This window comes from Thamnophis sirtalis, unplaced genomic scaffold, assembly GCF_051295495.1.
Source record: "Thamnophis sirtalis isolate CommonGarterSnake01/CBP01778 unplaced genomic scaffold, rThaSir2_p1.2 scaffold_4, whole genome shotgun sequence".
NCBI classification, from domain to species: Eukaryota; Metazoa; Chordata; class Lepidosauria; order Squamata; family Natricidae; genus Thamnophis; species Thamnophis sirtalis.
The window spans coordinates 40,653,803-40,674,993 of NW_028261384.1; the positions used below are offsets into that span (position 1 = coordinate 40,653,803).

Genomic DNA, 21,191 nt, shown 5'->3' on the forward strand with positions numbered 1-21,191 from the left:
AATTCATAACTGTCTGATGTGTATTTAGCTTTGTCTAATAGGCAATGAATGGAAACTGACAGGATTAACTCCACCTTTCTACAGTCTTTTCCATCCTCTAGGGAAGTTACCACACTGATGTTTTTCTCTCAAAAGTAGGTAAAGAAACGGATGAAAAGCCATCACCCAGTTCCAGTTTTATGAATGCTCAAATATTTATCCCAAATACAGCTTGTCCTTGCTTAACAACTAGAATGGAATCAGCAATTCCATTACTAAGCAATGCAGTCATTCCATATAAAAATCACTGCCGTGGTCATGAGAAGACTGGTTATAAAGTTTTTTTTTCAGGGGCATCATAGGTTTGGCTGCTAAACAGCACAATCGTTAAGCCAAAACTACTTGTAAATTTGTTGGCTTTAAAGTGACCAAAGGGTTTCTTACTGTTTTTTTTAGTTGTTAAAATCTCTCCAAACCACCATTAAAGGAGAAAATAATTGGTGCTTGGCCTTTTAAGTGGCTGGTCACTTTTATTAATTGTTTTAATTATTTATATATTTACTATAATAAGTTTGAAGTATTTTATCTGTGTTTCTTTTCAGTAGCAATGCAGCAAGTTTTGGATAATCTTACTGATTTACCCTCATCATCAGGAGCTGAAGAAATAGACCTTATTTTCTTGAAAGGAATTATGGAGAATCCTATTGTAAAATCACTTGCTAAGGTATGAAATATTTATTTATGGCAGTTAATTTCCAAATGGTGACTTCATCTTCTCAGGTACACTAATTAGCCCCTTGGAAATCCCTGATGTATCACATGAGGAGAATTGATTATGAAATAGTTTTCGAAAAAAGGGTACACTGTGGGGGACTCTAGAACAGTGTTTTTCAACCACTGTGCCGTGGCACACTAGTGTGCCGTGACATAGTGTAAGGTGTGCCGTGGGAAAATTACTTTATATATAGTCAGTATAGGCACAGAGTTAATTTTTTTTAACATTTTCTAATGGTGGTGTGCCTCGTGATTTTTTTCATGAAAAAAGTGTGCCTTTGCACAAAAAAGGTTGAAAAACACTGCTCCAGAACACCCCAAGAGTGCACTGCTTTAATTCAGAAGGAAAAAATATTGAATTGTAACAATGTGAGGGGTGTGGGGGAGTGTACTAAATATTTTTAGATTAAAAAGATGAAGAGATCCTACCTTTAGACATGTATTGCTTCACAGTTCTTTACAGCCCTTCCTAAGTGGTTTACAGAGTCAGTCTTTTGTTCCCAACAATCTGGGTCCTTGGAAGGATGAAAGGCTGAGCCAACCTTGAGCCCATGAGAATCGAACTGCCAAACTGCTGGCAGCCAGCAGTCAGCAGATTTAGCCTGCTGTACTACATTCTAACCACTCTACCACCACGATTCTTAACTTCATCTTTTAGATTTCAGTAAAAATCCATTAATTAAATTCATTAATTTGTTGTATCAAAAATAGCATGTGAAAAGATGAAAGAAGAGTAGATGTTTATGTGCATGGTGAGTTATAATTTGAAGTTTCAATATTGTGTTTCTTCAGTATTCAATGTATGACCACAATTGAGCCCAAAATTTATGTTGCTAAGTGAGAAATTTGTTAAGTGAGTTTTGCCCCATTTTACAACTTATCTTGCCACATTTATTAAATGAATCATTTCAGTTGTTAAATTAGTAACAAATTATTAAGTGAATCTAGTTTCTCCATTGACTTTGTTTGTCAAAAGGTTGCAAAAGGGGATCACTTGACTTGGGGATACCTTTACCGCCATAAATATGAATCAGTTTCCATACAGCCAAATGTAAATCACATGACTATAGAGGTGCTGCAACAGTCATAAGTGTGAAAAATGGTCATCAGTCACTTTTTTAATGCCGTTGTAACTTTAAATAGTCACTAATTCAATTGTTGTAAGTTGAGGACTACCTGTACACACTTAATAGATGAATGGCAGTTTCTTCTCCAAAAGGGGAATTATTATTTATGTAATCCTCAGCTTAAAATATTCATTTAACAACCATTCAAAGTTACAGTGCAGCTGAAAAATGTGACTTTACACCTCTCAAAATGTCCCTAAAGTCACATGATCAAAATTTCGTTGCTTGGCAACTGGCATTAGAATAACCCGCTCCCTCTTGAAAGGGTGGGATGCGGATGACCTTTACAAGGCAGAGCTGAGGAATTTGTTCAGTTTCTAATGGATAAAGTCGCTCGGATTCGGACAGAGCTGAACTCCAATTGCACGGTACCAGCCGAGGTACCGGGGGAAGGTCTTGAGCGCATTTCATTCTGCAGTTCGGCTGTTCAAATCTCACCGGCTCAGGGTTGACTCAGCCTTCCATCCTTCCGAGGTGGGTAAAATGAGGACCCGGATTGTTGTTGGGGGCAATATGCTGACTCTGTAAACCGCTTAGAGAGGGCTGAAAGCCCTATGAAGCGGTATATAAGTCTAACTGCTATTGCTATTTCATGGATTGAATTTCAACTTGTCTCTTCTGAGGAAGTGGACAGGGCCATGGGAGCGTTGAGTGCCTCCATTTGTATACTGGACCTGTGCCCCTCCTGGCTGGTCTCGACCAGCAGGGAGGTGACACATGGCTGGATCCAGACAATAGTTAACACCTCTCTCCGGGAGGGAATTTTCCCGCTCCTCCTAAAGGATGCGGTGGTGAGACCCCTCCTGAAGAAACCTTCTTTGGACCCAGCCATTTTGAGTAACTATCGTCCAGTCTCCAACCTGCCCTTTATAGGGAAGATTGTTGAGAAAGTGGTGGCCTTTCAACTCCGACGGTCCTTGGATGAAACCGATTATCTGGATTCCTTTCAGTCGGGTTTCAGGCCTGGTTACAGCACGGAAACTGCTTTGGTCGCGCTGACTGATGATCTCTGGTGAGCCAGGGATTGGGGTCACCCCTCTATCCTTGTGCTCCTTGACCCCTCAGCGGCCTTCTGCAATGGTTGCGGGAGGTGGGAGTGGGAGGCACCATCCTTTGGTGGTTCTCCTACCTCTCGGACAGGTCGCAGTCGGTGTTGGTCGTAGGGCAGAGGTCGACCCCAAGGTCCCTCAATTATGGGGTCATGTCCCCCCTCCTATTTAACATCTACATGAAGCTGCTGGGTGAGATCATACGCCGGCACGGGATTAAATACTATCAATACATGGACAATATGCAGTTGTATCTGTCCGCCCCATGCCAACTCAGTGAAGCGGTAGAAGTGATTTCCCAGTGCCTGGAGGCTGTCAGGGTCTGGATGGGTATGAACAAGCTTGCACTCAATCCCGACAAGACCGAGTGGCTATTGATGTTCCCTCCCAAAGATTGGCCAATTATTCCATCTCTCAGGCTGGGGGGTGAAATTATACGCCCCTTGGAGAGGGTTCGCAATTTGGGAGTCCTCCTGGATCCACAGCTGACTTTAGAATACCATTTGTTGGCTGAGACCAGGGGGACCTTTGTCCAGGCCTGGTGCACCAATTGCGACCCTACCTGGACCGGGAGGCCCTTCAGATAGTCACTCACACCCTCGTGACCTCAAGACTGGATTACTGTAATGCACTCTACATGGGGCTGCCCTTGAAGAGTGTTCGAAGACTTCAACTAGTCCAGAACGTAGCCGCGTGAGCGATTGTGGGTACACCTAGGTACACCCACATTACATCTATCCTCCGCAAGCTGCACTGGCTACCCATTAGTCTCCGGACTCGCTTCAAGGTGCTAGTCGTTACTTATAAAGCCCTACATGGCATCGGACCTGGGTACCTGAGAGACTGCCTCCTGCCAATTACCTCCCAAAGACCAATCAGATCGCACAGACTAGGCCTTCTCCAGATCCCATCTGTCAGCCAATGTCGGCTGGTGACCCTCCATTGCAGCTCCAGCCCTCTGGAACGAGCTCCCCATGGAGATCCAGACCCTTACTACTCTCCCGGCCCTCCAGAAAGCCACTAAGTCCTGGCTGCTCCGGCAGGCCGGGGGGCTGTTGAAGTATCCAGCCCCACGGTAACTATGAATGTTGTGTCTTTTAAATTGTTGTTTTGTCTATTTATCCCCTTCCCCTTTTTATTGTAAGCCCCCCGGAGTCCTTCGGGAGTGGGCGGCATACAAGACCAATAAACTAACTAACTAACTAACTAACTAACTAACTAACTAACTAACTAACTAACTAACATGCATTTTCATTCATTGCAGCATCCTGAGATCATGAGCCTGCCAGTTGCAATCTTCCCAGCTGGCTCCAACGAGCAAAGTCAATGGGGGAAGCCAGACTTAACAAGTTAATAATGCAGTAAAAAGATAATAAAATTGGGCATGACTCACTTGATGATTGCTATGTAGTGAATTTTGTTCCTAATTGTGGTTGTAAATCAAGAGCTGTCTACCCTGACCTGATGAAAGGATGACCTGAATTTAGTTGCCCCCGTCTTTCTAGATATCAGATGGAAAATAAATAAATGTGGATATTCATTATTGTGTTCTCAATTGCGGTTCAGCTGAAGATAAACTTTTGGGGAAAAAATCCTTTTGCTTTTGCTAATTTGGATACAGTATGTATGATTTATACTTCCTTGGTCTCATTTACTTTGCATTGAGTTTTCAGCCTTGAAGTAATGCTTCAAGGCTTAGGAACTGGTGTCCCTATCCATTTTTAAAACAAAAATAAAATCAGACTTCTATGGTAAAAATAGACACCATAAGGAAGCAGATGTAAAATAATGATTCTAATTTGCTAACTTGGTTACCCTAAGAACGTCACCTTTCAGCAAACACCCATTTTATACTGATACATATATTTCAATGAAACATTTTATTTTGTAAGATATTTAGTCTTTATAACATTACCTGTGGTGAGAATCTCTACCAGAATCTGAAGCATAATTGTGCCTTACTATTTCCAAAAGGCTGTGTATTAACCTTATTATTTTACTTCAGTTACTAGGAGCAAAAACAAAAAATTCAGAAAAGTATGTTTGCATGCTTTATTTAACAGAAGTGCTGTTTTTTTCAAGGATCCTGCAACAAAGATAAAAATCCTAAATTGCACTGCATGAAAAAACAATTTGCAGAAAGTACAATATAATTGATCTAGCTGAGTTGTTATCAAAATACCTAGTAAATATTGTAAAATCAATGGTAAATCAAAAACCCTTTTCTTGTTAGTATGACTTACTCTAATTTTCATAGGCTCATGAACGATTAGAGGATTCCAAACTTGAGGCTGTGAGTGATAACAATCTGGAGCTGGTCAATGAGATTCTTGAAGACATCAGTCCATTAATAAATAAAGATGAAAATATTGCCGAATTAGTTGGTATACTAAAGGAGCCACACTTTCTGGTAAGTATATTTTCTAGTCTTAACAATTAAATATATTTTTGTTTAATTGCTATAAAACATGAAAATAGGTAGTTTTTTTTTTTTTTTAAGACAAGACTTTATGGTCCAGATCTAAAAATGATTGTCTTAATGTTAGACTGAAGTTGATATAACTTCAGAAGCTTTTGGTCTTGGAGTATAAATATATTTTGATTGATTAATAACTTTAATTACAATTTCTATTTAATTTAATTCAGATTAGAGCATAATTTAGCTTTTCTTCTGAACTGGATCACATTTGTTGTTTTGCACTGAAAAAACGATGCTAGAATGAGCAATCTGTACAAAAATTCTCTGTATGATGAATAGAGTTTATCATATATTGTAGTTGCTGTTTATAAAATTGAGAAGTTGCCCTATTAATATTGTAGGACCATTCTGGATTGCGAGGAAATGGCCTTCAAATTATTCGGTGTAACTATTGGTCAATTATAGCTGTAAAAAAATGTATTAAATGAATCATCTCATCCATTCTCTATTTACAGTCACTCTTAGAAGCGCATGATATTGTGGCATCAAAGTGTTATGAATCTCCTCCTTCTAGCCCAGAAATAAATAATGCTTCAGTGAACAATCAGATAGTACCAGTAGATGCTATTCGTATACTTGGTATTCATAAAAGAGCAGGGGAGCCTTTGGTAAGTATGACTTCCCCTTTCCCTTTTCAATATGAAATGTATTTGACAGACTTGCATAATCTGTGTTGTTTCTTTAATTAAAATTATAAGATGGCAAAATACTTCTTGAATAGACACTAAAATATAAACATGTAGTGAGAGAGGCATAATTTTTTAAATATCTGTTTTTATATATTAAGGCAGTCCAATGCTTTTGTGAGACTGCAAGCTTTTAGTGTGTGAGTGTATATGAAAGAAGAATAATCAAGTTCATTGAAAACAATGATATACTCCAGGGAGAAGAAATGCTAAAGATTTGCTTTCATATCTCTATACATGTTCTTCAGCTAGTAAATAGAGTAGATGAATAAATTTGTTAATAAGTTAGATAAAGATTAAAATAATTGTGTTCAGTAAGTTGAAAATGTGAAAAATCCATGTTTATTAGTTAATTCCTTGTATGAAATCCTCTTTTGCTTTTGGATTTCACGATCATAACAGTGTACAAGTTTTAAGAGTTCTTATGTGATGTCAACTAAAAAGAAATCACAGTGTTAAGATTCTAGTTCTGAAATGGGTATAAATGTTTCAGAGATAAACTCTGATGCCCTTCAAATGTTCATTTAGGGTGTGACATTTAGGGTGGAGAATAATGACCTGGTGATTGCAAGAATCCTTCATGGAGGAATGATAGACCGACAAGGTCTCCTACATGTAGGTGATATCATTAAAGAGGTTAATGGTCATGAAGTTGGAAACAATCCAAAAGAATTGCAAGAACTCCTGAAGAGTATTAGTGGTAGTGTCACTCTGAAGATTCTTCCTAGCTACAAAGATAATATTGTTCCCCAACAGGTTAGTAGTACTATCCTTGATTTGAAGCTATATAGTAAATGTTACTTTGTTTTCTTTCCTAAGTCTAATCAAATATGTTAATTAATCCAGCTATAGTCATATTTAAAGGTGACAGCTGTCTGCAGTTAATATTTTGCTAAGAGCCACTTAAAATATATATGTAAATGCACTGTAGTTACAGGAATTTCATTCAGAATGCAAGCATTATAAAGCTGCAGCAGACTACAACTCAAGTATATGAAAAGATGCATGTTAATATCTATTATTATTATTAGATTTGTATTCCCCTTTTAAAATATTTTTGGCCAACTCAAGGCAGAAAACAAATTTAATGTTCTTACTTATTTTCCCTCTACAACACCACTCTATGATATGGGTTGGGCTAAGACTAGTCCAAAGTCATCCAACTGGGTTCCATGATTAAGTGAGCTCTAGAATTCACAGTCACCTAGTTTCTAGGTGAGCACCTTAATCACCTACACCAAGCTGACTCACTATTGAAGATGAAAATGAAGATGTTGATTTCTGGGCAACAAAATTAATGCAATAATTTTAGTAAATTCTTAAAAACAGGATGTTCGGTCAATTCCTTGAGAATAAAATTATACATTATATTTTATTGGTTTTTATTTCTTTCTGCCCCTATGTACAAATGGCACATGAACACATCTTATTTTTACTCGTTTTCTTCTGTAAGTTCTTGGCTTAGAATTTTATGTCTGGAAAGAACACCCTATTACTCTGTGGTTAAATGATGGGGTCAATGACTGTATTTTGCCTGAAGTGATCAAATATAACTGCAAATGGTTAGTGCCTTTACTGTCATCTCTGTATGGGTGTGTGTGTGTGTGTGTGTGTGTGTCAACCAAACCAGGCACATTTCTAAGATTTTGGGGCTACCATTAATGGTTCTTCTCTATAAGATGGGTAAGTGGGATGATCTAGCTAACTGTAGACCAATTGTCATCTAAACAATGAATATGAGTCATGGACAGATTCATAGAAGGAATCATAGGGGATAAATAGGGTGACTTTAAGAATGGATAATGAACTGTTGTCCCTATTCTGGTACTATGACAGTTTATTCAGAAATATATGAATAATTTAAATCCATCCTTATATCCATAATATTTCGACTTTAGTCACTTTTGATTCCATAGTAGGACAATTCAATGGGATAAGCTCAAGAACACACCATGGGCAGGCAGTTCCTCCAGCTTGTATCTCATTGTATCTCAATGCTGTAAGGTGTATAATAATCAAGAGCTACTCTCTAATGAAATATGGATGGAACATAGAATGCATCAGAGATGTATTTTAGTCCTTGCTCTGTTTAATTAGTTCATCAACTCTGTAATTGAAATTGTGAACAAATCAGATAGCCATGCACTTAAACTTGCAGGCTGCAGATATCAATACTGCTAAATGCAGATAATGGAGTCCTTATTTCCCACTCTGCTGTTGGACCACAGAAGAATGATTCCTTCTATCAGATGAAGTATAAAGGGAAACTTTAGAAAAGCTCATATAGGCAGTCTCCGGATTATGGAAAAGATCTGTTCCCAAGTCTGTGCTCAAATTGAATTTTTAGGTTACTCAGGTGTATATGGTTCTTATTTATCATCCTTTAGTCAGATTTGAATATATAAAATGTCAGAGATGTTTCAGAATATTTATGAAAACAGTGTTTTTATGAATATTACAAATTTTAAGAGCATTTTTTCAAACTCTTACATTTAAGACATTTTTCTCATATAATAGTGTTTATGGAAATGTATTAATAATTGTAAATTATCTGTTAGTTGGGAGTTCTCAGCTGCCAGTATTTTTAAATATTTGGAAGTTGTTTTCTATTGTAAGGGAAATAGGATGGCCCATCATGATTACATCTGTCTAATGATTTGAAGATCTGTAACAGCCATCATATGATTTTTCTTCATTAAAGGAGATAGTTTAGTTTGAGATATTTTGAAATTTTTCCAGGCTAAAATGCCCACCTGGGGCTCTATGGTAAGAAAAATATTCTTAAGATAGCCCAGACTAAATGTTTAAGGACTATACTTACTACACCCAGATAAATTGTCGATGTCTACCTTAGGTTAGAAGCCTAACCTAGAAGCGAATTTGAGATTAAGGCATGGTGATTAAGACTAAATTACTACTTAACTCCATTTCTTTTCCTTAGGATCTTACCCATTAATAACAACTGAAAACTTTCCACTAAACCTGAATAATCTTGTTGGGGAAATGGGAGAAATTGGCATATGACAAATATTTCCTTTAGAAAAATTGAAATTCAGACAAATACTTTAATTTTCAAAAAACAGCACTGGGTTGTCATAAGAGTTGCTTGGGAGTGGCTAATTAGCATGCCTGTAGTGACATTTCCCGAATTATGGTAAGGTGGTTTCTGAGCTAGGTGTATAATATAATCCCTTTAGTATTTCTACAGAGAATATACTCTTAAAACCCATTAGAGAAACATGTCTGCCGTTATGTAACAAGGGATATTGAAGTAGCCCAACATGTGTCATATTGCTGTGACATTTACAGATGTGTCATATATACATACATACATACATATATATATATTCATTCTATCTTTTCTTCAACAATATCTGGGTGAATTGGCAATTTCTATGTTATTTTCAGATGCTACATCTTCCATTATTCAAATGGTAGCAAAATATTGTGCAGCAGCAGTGAAAATGAGGCAGCTATTGTTGCAAAGTCTTCCATAATTATAGCTCATGTATTAACCATTCTCAGGCCTTTGAGTATAATACTGTTGTTTATTATGTTTCTTCTATATCTCAGGTGTCAGTTTTCCATTTATGTTAAAATTTTATATGTAAAAAAATATTTATGCTTAAGCAGTAATAATAAATTTTTGGGAAGCCAATACTGAGTGGTTGACTGAGTTGTAGCCTAGTCCAATCTCACTGCATAAAAAGTAATTTTGTCTTTTCAGAACTATGATTTGCTGAATAAACCTAAAATGTTTTGATGCAATATTTGAAAAATATTACATTGTAAGAATTTGTGTGTTGGAACTTTCTATAGTATCCATGTATTCACTGCTTTTTAGTCATGTTTTATTCAAAACACTGTTTCTAAAAGACGACTGACTGTAAGATGTGGAATAAAATAAATTAACTTTGAATAAACATTAAACTATGTGTAAAATATCTTTAAAATTGTATTTAAAAGAATTGTTTCATTATTTTAGTAATCATGGAAGTGATTATTTAATGTAAAGGCAAGTCACTTTGTTACAACATTAATCAATTGTAACCTTTCAATCTATTGCATTGGGACAGAGTTTTCTTCTGTGGCAGATGGCAGAATCTTCTATGCAAGTTTGAACTCTTAATTAAAATATTGGTTTCACTTCAGCTCACTTGACTGCATTCTGAGAATAAAGACATCTAAAAATAATTGGGATCAGTAAAACACAAATTATAACATAAATGACCATACAATAACTGTAATAATGCATTTCAAGGGATTTGTACAGCTTGAATCTTTACCAGAAACTTAATCATCTTTCACAATTGTCCTCTGGACCCTTCATTTTGCTGAAACAAAGAAAAAAAATGATTAAAATCTTAAGCAAGTGACAAAATTGATGAGCATTTGTAAGTCTGTTAGAATGGTTGTTCTTAAACTATTTTTAAAATTATGTTTCAGGTATTTGTGAAGTGTCACTTTGATTATAATCCCTTCAATGATAATCTCATTCCATGCAAAGAAGCCGGTCTTAAATTTTCCAAGGGAGAAATTCTTCAGATTGTAAATCGAGAAGACCCAAACTGGTGGCAGGTTAGAGATTGTTGAATGTAATACAAATTTTCAATGCATTAATCCAGTCTTCTTCTATATACATTCTGAATTTATTTATTTATTTAAATGCTATTTTGTAACCTATGAGGAATTACTGTTAAATATAATTTCAGGCAAGAGAGCTAGTTTGGTATAGTAGTTAAGAAATCAGTTCTAGTTCTATCCTAAGAACAAAGTCAGCTGGGTGATCTTGGGCCAGTCACTTATTCTCAGCCCTAGGAAGAAAGCAAAGGCAAACCACTTCTGAAAAAGCTTCCCAAGAAAACTGCAGGATCTTGAAGGAAGGAATGAAAAAAAAAAACAGACAGAAATTCAGAACTGTTTCATGAAAGTAGAGTAGATCCTTAGGCTATCCCTTCTATGTGGTCAAATTATAATTCTGTCTGTAAAAAGTAATACAGACTTGTCGAGATCATGTGCAATTCTGTGCTAAGTTAGAATGACCAAATTATACAAATCAGCACACAGATATACTGTAGTATAACATATTTTTCAGAGTATAAGACGCACCAGAGTATAAGACGCACCAAGATTTTGAAGAGGCAATTTTTTTAAAAAAAGAGATAGGTAGGTAGAGGGAGAGAGAGAGAGAGAAATACAGTAGGTAGGTAGGGAGAGAGAGTGAGTAGGCAGGTTGGTAGCTAGAGGAATAGAGGGGGGGAGAGAGAGAAATACAGTACCGTATTTTAGGAATGGAATGGAATGGAATTTATTATTTATATGCCGCCCTTCTCCGGGAAGATTCAGGGCGGCGAACAATCCAAAAAGGGAAAGGGGAACATCAAAATGAAATACAAATAATAAAAATAAGCAACAATCGCACAACCATACATGTCAAGCGGGGAGGTTTTGACGGCTTTTCAGAAGGCCTGGAGAGAGGTGAGGGTCCGAATCCCTGCGGGGAGTTCATTCCAAAGGGCCAGAGCTGCCACAGAGAAGGCCCTCCCCCGGGTAGTAGCCAGATGGCATTGGCTAGTAGATGGAACCCGGAGGAGGCCAACCCTGTGAGATCTAATGGGTCTGTGGGAGGTAATTGGCAGCAGGTGGTCTCTCAAGTACCCAGATCCAATACCATGAAGGGCTTTATAAATTACGACTAGCACCTTGAAGCGTATCCGGAGACTGATCGGTAACCAGTGCAGCTCGCGGAGGATAGGTGTATAAGACAGACCTTTTTACTCCAAAAAAGAGGGTGAAAATCTGGGTGGGTCTTATACTCTGAATGTAGCGGCCTAGGTTGTCTGAAAAAGGGGCAGGTGAAGCAGGCGCTGCAGAGATTGTGATGGCTAGAAAGGAGAGACGTTTCACTTTCGGGGCTCCCGCTTGGCTGGGCTCCCAGGAGGGCTCAGGCAGTGGCGGTGGTGGCAGCGGCTCCTCACATTGCTGGGGAGTGAAGTCATTGTGGCCATTGTCTCCCCTGAGTTGCCCGGCAAATCTCTGAGGCACCTTTCACTTACAGGAGGAGGAGGAGAGTGATGGCAGAGTATACCAAAGACTTTGAGTAACAGAGAAAGAAAGCCGAGCTTGGAACCTGACAAAAACTGCCGCCCGAAAAGCACGCCTTTCTTTACCAGTTACTCAAAGGCTTTGGTTTAAAGAGGCACTGCTTTAAGCCACCCTCCTCCTCCTCCTGCAAACAAAAGATGCCTCAGAGATGGTAGATTTCTCAGGAGATTGGGAAGTTAAAAACCTGAAATGGGGTACAATTAAGCTTGATTCAAAGGGTTTGGTCCAGAGAGATTGGGGCAGAGGGTGGGTGGAGGAAAGGACGAGGAACAATTTCTCTAGGAAGACTTTTATCAGAACACTAGATTGGGAAGTTAAATACCTGGAATGGGGTACAATCAAGCTTGATTCAAAGGGTTTGGTCCAGAGAGATTGGGGCAGAGGGTGGGTGGAGGAAAGGACGAGGAACAATTTCTCTAGGAAGACTTTTATCAGAACACTAGATTGGGAAGTTAAATACCTGGAATGGGGTACAATCAAGCTTGATTCAAGCTTGATTGTACCCAATCTCTGCAGCACCTGCTTTACCTGCCCCTTCTCGGGAGGTTCCAGGAGGCAGAGATCGTGGTAATAGCATTTACAGGTGGCAGCATGATATCAAGAGCCAAAGCCTTTGAATCAAGCTTGATTATATCCCATTCCAAGTTTTTAACTTCCCAATCTAGTGTTCTGATAAAAGCCTTCGTAGAGAGATTGTTCCTCTTCCCTTTCCTTCCTCCATCCCCCACCTCCCCAATCTCTCTGGATCTGCTTATTGCTATTGTGCCCAGTTACCATATCTCTTTGCTGCATGACAGATCTGACACACACACACACACACACACACACACGATTTGTCATGCACCAAAGAGATACGGTGGCTGGGCGCGATAGCAGCAGTAGCAATAAGCACTGCATAACAGATCCGGAGAGACTGGGGGGGAGGTGGCGCAAAGGAAGAAAACCAATCTCCTCTGCACAAAGACTTTTCCTGGCCCTCGATCTCCACTTTCTCTCTGGAAAATTGCTATTTGCATCGTTGGTATTTTGGTTAATGGAAGAAGTGCAGGATGAAAAGGAAACTTTGGAATACAGGAGCGCCGTAATCCTGGAGCCTGGCAGCTCTCTGCATGCCCCATTTTTCACAAAAAAATGGAGCATGCAGATGGTTTGGGATGCCTGCAGAGTGTTCCTGGGAGCTGGTGGTGGGACTTTTTTAAAAAAATTACCTCTTCAAAATCTTGGTGTGTCTTATACCCCGGTGCGTATTATATTTTGAAAAATATGGTAGATAGGTAGGGACAGAGAGAGAATAGATAGGTAGGAAGATGTTTCCAAGTGTATTTATCCATGTGCTGGAGAAGAAAATAGCTGACAATCTGAAGCACCTAAGACTTTGTTTCTGCTGGCACAGTACTTGATCAATGTAATTCTCATCAATCACTAAGAGAGCTTTCCAAAAGGAAAAAAAAAAAGATTTTGCACTCTGCAAACATCATGAAAATGGGCCCATTTTTTTTTAAAAAGAGGGGCACGAATAGCCTTGGGGGGGCTTGCAGAGTGTTCCTGGGGGGTGGGGGGCCCCAAACAAGCAGAAAATGGCCCATTTTTGTCAAAAAAATTGCATGCACATTTTTATGCCTTATGGAGGCTGATACATTGCTGCTGGAGGCTGGGGGGTCAAAAATGGCCCATTTTTTGCTCATTTCTGTCCTCCCCAGCCCCCAGGAGCTCTCTGAAAGCTTCCATAAAGGTATGCACCGCTATTTTAATGGAGGGGGTGGGGCTTCATGAGGCAAAAAAAATGCTGTATTCAGTGTATAAGACGCACCAAGATTTTCAGCCTCTTTTTTGAGGAAAAAGGGTGTGTCTTATACTCCAAAAAATACGGTACTTATTAAATTGTTACAGAAATACATGGATATTAGTAACCTTTATGAAATGTGTGAATAAAAAAGCCTTCATGCTTTTGGGATGGGCTTCTTTGTGTGTCTGTGCGCGCGGACGGACACACACAAGCACACACACACAAACACAAGCACACACACACACACACTAAAGGGCACATTCCTAATTTTTTTGTCCATTGCATTCAAAAACAGCTAGCCTTGGGTTGTTGCTATGGGATGGATTATCAGTCTTGGTATTTCAGGAGGAATACAAATTGGGGGGGGGGATTGAATAGAATTCATCTAAGCATTTAGAAAGGGGATATTGCTACTTTATTTTTATTTCTGCTTATATTGTTAGATATAATCAAGATAAATCTGCTTCCTTAGGATATATTTGTTTTTTTACAAATCAATTGGTCTATATTACTTAAGTGATCTACATTATGTAATCTTATTTTTAAGCCTAGATGGCCAGGAATTAGGGCTCAAATGACAGAAGATGTGTTATGACATTTTAGTATTATTTTGGCTTGCTATGCACCTTGGTATCTAAAGACTTTGTACAAGTCTTTGGAACATAAGAAATTCTGAATTAAAGTTCATATCTGTTCATTCAATTGTTTAATAAAAGTAAAGGGAGGAAATGGGATTTTTTTTTTAAAAAAATGCATTTTTAATATGTACTGTTTTAGGCCTTCACTTAGTATATTTACTGAAAAATAGGTTTTGGTTGTTGAAAGGTGGGTGGAAATTTTTTTGGAATGTTCAACTGTTCTCATACTTAAACATGTTTCAGATATCTCTTGTCTACTAGTGTGTTACAGTGCTTTGCATCCAACTTGTTTATATGAATAAATCTGAACATTAAATTGCTTTTGGCTACATTAGAACTTTATTGTAGTTAGTTGTAAAACTGTGTCTGACTTTACAACTTATAATTTACATTACAACATATAATGTAAAAATCAATTTTGCTTCATACTTAATTTTAATTCAGGCCAGCCATGTCAAAGAAGGAGGAAGTGCAGGACTTATTCCTAGCCAGTTCTTAGAAGAAAAGAGGAAAGCATTTGTTAGACGGGACTGGGAAAATTCAAGTAAGGAACTCAAAAATATCATTTTGATTATGTACATTCTTCAAATTCCATGGATTGTTAATAATGGAATACATTATTGTCCATAATTACAAATTAGTAATCAAAATAATTTGCTTTCTTTCTGATTCCTGAATCTTTTCTGCCATCTGCTGGTACTTAGATAAAATTAAATAGGGAGTATTATAATCATAAGTCTAAACAATTTATTATAGTTATATAAACAAATTTAGCAGTTACAAGCAGTTAGGGTGATATGGCTTTCAATGGAGTACATTAAGACTTTGTTCCAAACCAACATAATGAATTGTAATTTCAAAAATATTTCATTTGTTTTTAGGTCCTTTCTGTGGGACAATAAATAGTAAAAAGAAGAAAAAAATGATGTATCTCACAACTAGAAATGCAGGTTTGTGAATTTCAGCATTACATACTAGAATACAGAAAAATAACTTGGCAAGAATATTTAGAAAGTTATTTATATTTATTTAGCTTAATAACTACTGCAAAAAAGATAGTAAAATTGGGTGTGTTCACAGGCTGACCATACAACAACTAATATGGTATACAATCATACTTATGGTCATATATCAGGGACTATCTGTATCTCCAGTGGCTATACATACAAATCTAGGAAGTGATTTTAAATGAAACTGATCTTTTCTGAGTTTTCCTACATGTAGGCAATTTGATATCCCTTGTTATGGTGTAAAAATGTATATTTACACTGTTTTGCTAATTTATTTTATAATTCAAATTATCCTTGAACTCACAGATAATTTAGTTTGTCATGTTTAGCAATTTAATATTAAAGTGAAATGGGGCACATAAATGATTTTTTTTACTACTGTATTAAATAATTTAGGAGTCCTATGTTACAAATTATATCTACGTTTCCCAGAAGTAACTGGGAACAATGGGCTTCTGTACAGCACTATTTAAAAAAAAAATAGCCATGCAGTAGTAGAAATCCTATTACAGGAAAACATATTTTACTCCTTGTGACAAGCTGCAGCTGTTGTATATTACATCATTCATATAATTAGCAATGTTACTCTGTTGATCCATCTATATTCATAGTATATTCATCATTTGAAAACTATTGTATGAAATCAGAGGTAGAATCTGAAGGACCAGGCTATAAGACCTTTCACCCAGTGGTTTCCCAAAATTATCAAATCATAATTTGTAATGTGTCTAATATTAGTAATGTGTAATTAATTTTAATTAAACTTAAATTTACATTAAATCAACTGTAATGGCCCAGTCCTATCCACTTATTACAGAGGGCTTTCTGCCATGGCTTTCAGTGGCCAGATTGGATACTGACCCCCTTCTGAAAATACATACATGCATACATACATACACTACCTTCAATGCTGGAAATAATAAAAATGGATATCACTTTGAAAACCTTGCTTGGTTAGCTTACCTGCCTCTTCTTGAAGTAATTTGTCCATCCTATTAAATAGGGTAAATGCATTGTAGATGCCTTCTCAAATGATGTCACGTAATAGGGGCGCCAGAGGCTCTAATCCTAGTGGCTCACCCAACCCTTTGGACAGCCTCCCAACTGAGATTCAAGAAATCACAAATTGATTGGGTTAAGAATAACTGTCTCAAAGTCAACCAATGAGCTTCATGGCTGATTGGCGGATTAAATCCATAGAATTGTGAAATTTATATTGTTCGCATTGCCTTGATTTTAACATGTTCTGTTGCATCTAGAATTTGATCGACATGAAATTCAAATATATGAGGAAGTAGCAAAAATGCCTCCATTTCAAAGAAAAACACTAGTCTTAATAGGGGCCCAAGGAGTTGGCCGAAGAAGTCTGAAAAACAGATTTATTGTACTGAATCCCACAAAATTTGGAACCACAGTCCCATGTAAGTTTTTATAACACTCTTGTTTGTTTGCTTATTTTACATAGATTCACTAAACTATTTTGATTCCTGATAACCTTAATCTCAGACAGACATTATGAAATGAGGTAGTGTAATGACAAATTAAAAAATCTTCTTTTTCTTCTTCTTCATCATCATCATCATCTTAGCTATTGTCTATCCATTGCAGGATAGACTATCTTCCACATGTTTCTAACCAATATGTGACAACATCAACAAATATTGGGGGCTCAATTGGCAAAAGAAAGCTCAGGATCGTATTGGTTGGAAACTACAGGTAATCCTTGAGGTATGACAGTTCACTTAGTGACCGTTCAAAGTTACACAATAATCCTCCCAAGTATTTACAACACAGTCCTGAAACTAAGAATGTTGTAATATCACAGCAGGCGTTCACCCTTACAAACGATCACAGAGGTACTGCTGCCTATTTCACCTCACAGTTCCCCACAATTACTTTTCCCCCATCCTACCTTGCAAAGATCTGTCTCCTCACTGTTCCTTTGAGAGCAGGGCGATTTTGCTTCCAGCAATCAATTGGCTTGCAAATGCTTTTCACACTGACAATGAAAGATTCTGGGGGCCATGATATCACACGACTTCAGGCACCCATCCGCTTTTGTAGAGAATGGATGCTTGAAGTCATGAGAGATCACAACCTCCAGAACATTACATTCTCGATGCGTGAAAAGCATTTGCAAACCAATCAGATGCTGAACTAAAATCAGAGAGGTTGCAAGGGAACAGTCTGGCATGGTAGGATAGTGAGGAAGCAATTGTGTAGTGATGAGGTATCTACCATGCACACTTAACGATCAGCACATTCAATTAGTGAATGCATGGCTGAAAGCAGGAAGTTTTCACGTTCACTTTACGTGATTTACTCCAACAAATCCTTGGTTTTCAAATATAATTGCCAGGCTCCATTACATCTGTAACTCGAGGATTACCTGTACAAGTTAAAATATGAATAAATGCATGTGAAGTTGTGTAACTAGTTCATTTTTTCTAATATTGGCATGTTTTACATATTTGGCAGTAAAATAGTATCAGCAAACATGGCAGTTGTGCTTCAAAGCATATTCACCTGGGAATAAGCCCTATTATAAGTACTTCCAACCACTCTTTGGGATGCATTACATAAGGAATTCTACAGAGTGGAATTTAAATTATTTGTATGCAAGTTCATTTAAACATTTTAATTATAAATAGTTGGTAAAATACTTGTTTTTTTCAGTTGCAGATGGGAGAGTGGCAGAAACTGCGTGAACTCACAATGAAAATAAAAATGCAAATTAAAATAGCTCTGCAGACTAAAAGCCTAATTTCTGGAGCTTTTATGTGATCTCCTGCAGCCCCCAATCCTTCTCTCAGGTTTATACCTCAAGGTTGAAATATTATATGAGCCATGGTGGCACAGTGGTTAGAATGCAGTAGTGCAGGCTACTTCTGCTGGCTGCCTGCTGTTTGGCAGCTTGAGTCTCCCCAGTTCAAGGTTGACTCAGCCTTCCTCCATCTGAGGTTGGTAAAATGAGGACCCAGATTGTTGGGGGGCAATAGGCCATCTCTTAACTGATTAGAGAGGGCTGTAAAGTGATACATAAGTAAGTGCTATTGCTATTTCCTGAACCTGAATTATTTTGTGAGCTATAATAGGACACTATTCTTGGGTTGAAGAGCCTTTCTACTAGTACAGGAAATCTATTGTATTCAGATCTTTGTGTAAGAAAGTTCTTACATAAAAGCACACCTGGCTGTATCTTTTGTATATTGTTGTTTTGCTCGTATGTCAATTTATTTAGTTACATCACGGAAATCGAGGGATGATGAGAAAGATGGACAAGCATACCGGTTTGTGTCACGAAATGAAATGGAGGCAGATATTAAAGCAGGAAGATATTTAGAACACGGGGAATATGAAGGAAATCTTTATGGTACAAAAATAGATTCTATTATTGAAGTGGTTCAGACTGGAAGAACATGTATCTTGGATGTGAATCCACAGGTATGCTAGTTTAATACTTTAATAGCCAAGTATCAGTGGGAAAATTTTGCATCTGATCAAGTTGGAGAAACTTTGTAAGAGTTGGATTTTCTGTAATTACATTAATTTGAGTAGTGAGCAGATTTCACAAGAGGGCTAGGCTTTCAACAGGACATGGGGACCACATCAGCCCTTGTTGTTGCAAATGATGGCCAGAAAAAGCAGTATTGGTCCTTTTCCTATTTTAGCATGTTTTAAAAGTCATTTTCACAAGATTTAAGTGGCCATTCTGACTCTTAAACCCCCCCCCCCAAGTCTCTACATGTGAAGAAATAGTCTTTAAAAAAAATCACTCATGCCTACCTGAAGAAATTTGCAAGTTGTGGATTTCCCAGTTGTCGCTAAAGGAGAGCTAGAACTTACATATTTGAAATGAATGTTCCCATAACCTCACTGTATGTGTAGAATTGCAAAGTGGCTTATAAAGTTGAGCCAAAGGCCATCTGGAATAGCATTTATAGCTTCATAATGTTTGTTCTTGAGCTTACGTTCCCTACCATTACTGCACTTTTTTCCATCTTCTTTTTTAGCCAATATTTGCTACTGTCTCCAAAGGGTGGAGATTGTGGCTGTGGAAGCAGTAGATGGATAAAGAATAAGCCTCTTATTTCTTTTATTGTTTGAGGTTGACTTCAGGTTACTACATGAAGAAGTCAAGTAATTTTCTTAGCAACCTTTCAGAAGGGATTCACCATTCTTATCTACAGCTTAGGGAGGTTGACTCAAGGGCAGGACAAGAAATCCCCCACCCATTCTTAGTCCAGTACTTTAATCATGAGACCAAACTAGTTCTCTTAATCTCTGGAGATTAGGTCAATGGCAGTGGGAGGGAAGCTTCTTTGCTTGGTAACTGTATGCTTATACCTATAGTAGAAAATTTGAAAAGAACTCAATACAATAATTAAAAGGTTGGAGAAGGGAGTGGAATTAATATGAATTTAATCCTGCCCTGCCTTCACTCAGTTTTGGGAGTTGTTCCCTTCCAGTCTGACTTTAAATATCCTACAAAATTTGATATGGCTCTGAACCCAAATTATTGGTTTAGTGTAAATTCCATTCCAAAAGGAGGCTTTGTTGGCGAGGGGAATGGATGCCTATCAATGAGTGTTGACTCCTGGTGACTTCCTGGACAGGTTCCTACATTTTTTTTCTGGCAAGATTTCAGAAATGGCTTATCATTGCTTCCTTTCCAAGATGGAGAGTAAGTGAGTGGCCCAAAGTCACCCAGTTGCCTTTATACCCAAGGCAAGACTAGAACTCACTTAATTCTTCAGCATGTGGTGTGGCAAGTCATTTATATTTGCATTTATTTATTTTGCTTTTTTAAAAAAAATGAAATGAACACTGAAATATTTCTAATGCTATTTTCACTACTAAAATGTATGCAGAAATACTTGAAATGTAACTAGAATATGGTAACTGTAACCTGATAAATACACCATGTGTTGTCATTAGGTGCTATCATTTTGAGAAGTATATAACTGAATTGAAATATAGATTTAGACTTAACTATAATTTTGAGCAACTTACAGTTTACGAAAACATTCCAGAGAAAATTTCTGATACATCCTGAGAACCATATTCTGTATCTCACCACCATTACTAAGTCCACCACTAATATCCTGGGAGAACTGCCATATTTGTAAAGGCTTCCAGAACATCCTCAAGGCAGCAGAGTCACATGGATCTCTTGTGGCATGTAATTTAAGAGGCTGAATGCAGTGACAGAAGAAGCATAGTTCCTGTGTCCTAATAGATGGCATCGTTTGAAAGGACTGAAGCACGTTGTTTATTATATAGTGAAAAATACATATTACCCTCTGTGTTTACACTGACGCTGCCTATTATCCAAAAAATTGAATGCATAACTTAATTATTTTCTTTCTAGGCACTTAAAGTGTTGCGGACATCAGAGTTTATGCCCTATGTAGTTTTTATTGCTGCTCCAGAACTTGAAACACTGCGTGCAATGCACAAAGCTGTGGTTGATGCAGGAATTACAACCAAGCTTCTAACAGTAAGGAAAATTATAATTTTTTAAAAAATATATGTGAGTAATCTAGTTTATATATATA

At 37.5% G+C, this 21,191-nt stretch overlaps 1 protein-coding gene across 4 annotated transcripts in view; it reads left to right on the forward strand.

Annotated features, from left to right (window-relative positions):
* Window positions 1-21,191, forward strand: part of PALS2 (protein associated with LIN7 2, MAGUK p55 family member) — a 60,139-nt gene that overhangs the window by 30,790 nt on the left and 8,158 nt on the right. For 2 of the 4 annotated variants that reach the window (XM_087712793.1, XM_014054342.2), the window contains exons 2-11: window positions 582-703; window positions 5,187-5,339; window positions 5,864-6,016; window positions 6,623-6,850; window positions 10,541-10,672; window positions 15,068-15,167; window positions 15,505-15,573; window positions 16,893-17,054; window positions 18,875-19,077; window positions 21,005-21,133. In XM_087712793.1, coding sequence (XP_087568919.1) covers window positions 587-703; window positions 5,187-5,339; window positions 5,864-6,016; window positions 6,623-6,850; window positions 10,541-10,672; window positions 15,068-15,167; window positions 15,505-15,573; window positions 16,893-17,054; window positions 18,875-19,077; window positions 21,005-21,133 — 1,446 coding nt within the window. In that variant the 5' untranslated portion in view covers window positions 582-586. Of the gene's footprint in view, window positions 1-581; window positions 704-4,281; window positions 4,550-5,186; window positions 5,340-5,863; window positions 6,017-6,622; window positions 6,851-10,540; window positions 10,673-15,067; window positions 15,168-15,504; window positions 15,574-16,892; window positions 17,055-18,874; window positions 19,078-21,004; window positions 21,134-21,191 lie in introns of those variants that run through there. The other 2 variants (XM_014054341.2, XM_087712794.1) reach the window with 2 other exon arrangements.